The sequence below is a fragment of the Helobdella robusta genome, assembly GCF_000326865.2.
Source record: "Helobdella robusta unplaced genomic scaffold HELROscaffold_62, whole genome shotgun sequence".
Classification (NCBI taxonomy): Eukaryota; Metazoa; Annelida; class Clitellata; order Rhynchobdellida; family Glossiphoniidae; genus Helobdella; species Helobdella robusta.
This window is the reverse complement of record NW_008705346.1, coordinates 32,385-36,840: the sequence shown is the minus strand read 5'-3', so window position 1 is coordinate 36,840 and position 4,456 is coordinate 32,385. Positions and strand designations below refer to the sequence as shown.

General features: G+C 35.1%; 1 protein-coding gene across 1 annotated transcript; it reads left to right on the top strand.

The window, feature by feature from the left end:
* Positions 1-265: 265 nt before the first annotated feature.
* Positions 266-3,659, top strand: HELRODRAFT_141265 (hypothetical protein; the record flags this gene model as incomplete). Its single annotated transcript, XM_009029768.1, has 8 exons — positions 266-403; positions 759-991; positions 1,158-1,380; positions 2,120-2,267; positions 2,534-2,652; positions 2,781-2,856; positions 3,119-3,331; positions 3,607-3,659. Coding segments are annotated over 8 exons (1,203 nt in total), but the record flags the coding sequence as incomplete, so codon positions are not given.
* Between the last annotated feature and the right edge of the window lie 797 nt (positions 3,660-4,456).

Below are 4,456 nucleotides of genomic sequence, written 5' to 3'. Positions count from 1 at the left end.
AAATACCAGTTTGGTTACATTTTATTAATACATTTCTTTCAGAAAGTTAAAAATTTGGACATGCAACCACAACAACACTTCTTTTTTATTGCTAGTTCTGTTAACGTTTCACAACAGTGACGTCGTCTTCGCTACGGAAAACATTGACGGAATATCTGATATAAAGTTTGGGGACGAAAACGACACAAATTCCCTCCTTTATAACTTCCTAATGCCAATGACCGTTGTTGGAAATGGAAATGATTTTCAACAATCTGTCAGCAGATGGCAGGATATTTGGTGGTACAGACTGCTGACAAATCTTTTCAATTATTCCACTATTATTATTCCTTGCTTTCTTTTGGTTTTTGTGATAAAGAGGACTAAGTACTTGGAAAGAGCTGGTAGATTTTTTAATAATTTGGTTCATTAATAATTAATTGTATTCATTAATAATTAATTACTTAATTGAATTAATTAATTTGATTCCATTAACTAACTCAAGTTGGGTATTGCATATAAATGTTTTATGTTGATTGTTGTTTGTGGTTTTACTCATGGCTAGGCTAAAATATGATAGTTATTATTTATATTTTACATGTATATTAAACTAATTCAGATGAATCATTCGTTTAATAATTCATTCATTAAATAATTCATTCATAATCATTCATTTATTATATTGATTTACTTTTTTTATCTAATTCCGTAATTTAATAGTAATGTGAATATCATGTCACTGCAATCAAACCTAAAAAGGTAGCAGGTATGGTGGGAAGTTGTTGAAGTTGTTCATAGATGGCAGGGAGTTGTCATCATTTGAAGAGATTAATATGAAGAAACCAGCATACAACACGTCACAAAACTCATCGGCAACTTTATCACTTTTCTCGTTTGAAAACAAATTTGTGGCCACAACGGTCAAGTTATGTTTCTACAGTTGCGGCCTGCTGCTTTCTTATTTGATATGGGGCATAGTGCAAGAGAGAGTCATGGTGTATGAATATAAGGAGTTGGTATCCATCTTTTGATGTGCTTGTTTGTTTACTGTCTGTTGTTTTGCTCTTATGTTGTGGTTTGTTGTGAATGACACAATTCTTATGATGATGCTCATATTATCTTGTTTATCGAAAGCCTTGATGAATTTAAATATCCAGCAAAATCTTCAAATATTTCAGCAACACGACTGGGAGACAGAAGGGTGAACGATTCACCAACTCACAGTTCATCGTGTTTGCCAATCGGGTGCTTGCGTTCGTGGTAGCTGTTGTAGGAATTCGCATGTTGGAGCAGCCCTGCCATAGAGCTCCTTTCTACAAGTACATCTACTGTTCATTCTCCAACATCATGAGCAGTTGGTGCCAATATGAAGCACTCAAGTTTGTCAGCTTCCCTGTTCAGGTTCGGTGGATGTAGTTGGTGGTGCTTGATTGATTGATTGATTGATTGATTGATTGATTGATTGATTGATTGATTGGTTGGTTGGTTAATTGGTTGGTTGGTTGGTTAATTGGTTGGTTGGTTGGTTAATTGGTTGGTTAATTGGTTGGTTGGTTGGTTGGTTGGTTGATTGATTGATTGATTGATTGATTGATTGATTGATTGATTGATTGATTGATTGATTGATTGATTGATTGATTGATTGATTGATTGATTGATTGATTGATTGATTGATTGATTGATTGATTGATTGATTGATTGATTGATTGATTGATTGATTGATTGATTGATTGATTGATTGATTGATTGATTGATTGATTGATTGATTGATTGATTGATTGATTGATTGATTGATTGATTGATTGATTGATTGATTGATTGATTGATTGATTGATTGATTGATTGATTGATTGATTGATTGATTGATTTATAAATTAGTTATTTGATCAATTAGTCAACTATTTTGTTAACTGAGCCATGAGTTTTCTTACAGGGTAACTTATTAACAAAGAAAAAGTTGAAATGATTTTCAGATTTGTAATAGAACTTAACAAGTAGTTAACAACAGCAACGCTGTGTACGTACATACACAAACCTAAATACCTTCATGTGTATACACAGACACACCTGCATTTTAACATACCTGTGTATTTGTACCTACATTTGTACAAATATTTATCATACGTACACACATACATAGGTGTTAGCAAAAACGATAAAAGTCATTCCAGTGATGCTGATGGGCAGGGTAATTTCCAGGAGGTCCTATTCCGTCTTTGAGTACATCACTGCTTCCATGATATCTGCCGGGGTCTTCATCTTCCTAATTACCAGCGAAGACGGACCTGGTTCCGGTTAGGAAGATGATGATGATGAAGATGAGTGGGATGATGATGAGGAGAAGGCTGATGATGATTATTGTTTACAGTGTACGAGTGTAACTACTTGAAAAATCTATTTATAACACTTTCCATTCATTCATCAGTTCGTCTGAAACCTAAGCAAATAATCATTTTTCTTTATTTCCTCTCTCTCTCTCTTTCTCACTCTTTCTCACTCTTTCTCACTCTCTCTCAATCTCTCACTCACAAGTACGCAATTGAATGCCGAGCAGGTTCTAAGTCATCGGACAGCACCCACACCAGCATCTCTGGGGTCGTCATCCTCATCGGCTACCTCATGTTTGATTCGTTCACGTCCAACTGGCAAGATGACCTCTTCAATAAGTTCAAGGTCATTTCTTGCGATTTTGAAGGCTTCTTTGATGGGTTCATTGTGGTGTTTGTTATCCATGAATAATTTTCAATAATTTTTCGATAAAAGTTGCGAAATTAAAAAAAAACTTGAATTAATGCGACCAGGTGACGTCACTGCAGATGATGGCAGGTGTCAACTTTTTCTCTGTCTTGCTTACTTGGGTGTCACTGATGGAGCAAGGTTTGCTGCTCGCTTGCCCGTCTGCTCTGTTACTCTTCTTCCATTCAATTCAATTCAATTCGATTTTTGTTAATTTTTCGTAATTGTTTATTTTACTAAAATATCTTTTTTTCATGTTTTTTTTCCGTTAGTCATCTACTTGCCATCATCATCTTCACGTCATTCTTGCGTTACGAACGTTCGTCGCCATCATCGTCATTATCGCTCCAGTCGTCATCATCTACGTCATAGTCACATCACGTGATCTGATCACGTCATGCAGGGACATTCACGGAGGCGTTAAGCTTCGCCTCGCGTCATCCATCCTTCACTCTTCATATTCTCATTCTCTCAATCACCTCTGCCATTGGTCAGTTGTTCATCTTCGCCACCATCGCCAATTTCGGGCCGGCCACTTTCACCATCGTCATGACTATTAGGCAGGGTTTGGCTATTTTGCTGTCGTGCATAATTTATGGACATCAGGTTCGTTTGTGTGTGTGTGTGTATGTTTGTGTGTGTGTGATTAATTATTTATTTTATTTATTTAGGCTTTTGATTTGTAATTAAAAATTTTAGATCAACATTTCATTATTCATTGCGCCAATCCAACCTACCTATTCACTCATTTATTCATTCATTCAATTGTTCGTTCATTCGTCCTTCCATCCATCCATCCATCCATCCATCCATACATCCATCCATCCATACATCCATCCATCCATACATCCATCCATCCATCCATCCATCCATCCATCTAGGTGACAGTAGCTGGTGGCATAGGAGTAGCCATTGTATTTGCCTCGCTCTTCATCAGAGTCTACCACAAGCAGACTTCAGGCTCCAAAAATAAAAAACGCAAATCTCCGAACTACACAAATGACGTCAATATTCTAGTCACGTCATCATCCGCTTCCGTCAGCAAAGAAATAAATAGCGCGGGAAAAATGAATGTTGAAGATATATGATCTTTTTTTTGTTCCTTTATTTTGGGAATTGGTTTTTTGTAATATAAAAAGTGGATGATGGTTTCTTGTTAGGCGTATTTTTAATCAGCATTCTATATTAATGTGTGTGTGTGTGTGTTTGTGTGTGTGTATCTATGTTTGTACGTATGTACATGTTTGTATACGTGTGTGTGTGTGTGGGTTTTGTAAATGTATTTTCGTAAATTAATTAATTTTTAGATTATATTTTGGTTATGTATATATCAATTTTAAATCTTCTAAATGAAATATTAATTGTTTTTTATTAAATAAGCTATTTTTTTTTTAAATTATTTTAAACTTTGGAGCTGTGGCTGAACGCGGTGAATATTGGATCTGACTCAACGCCATCATCTCGAGATCTAGATATGTTATCTTTGAAATATGACTTACTCATCTTGCTGCTAGAGTATCTAATCATTTGTTTGTTTGTATGCGTAGGTATGTACTGTAGATATACATATTTGTATGTGTGTGGGTGTGTGTGTGTGTGTGTGTGTGCATGCGTGTTGTTATTTTCAAATTAGATTTTGAGTCAACACTTTTTTTGTCTTCCCTATTAATACAACTCCACCGTTATTAATTGACTATCGTGTTTATTTAGTTTTTTTATTTATATATATATATATATTATT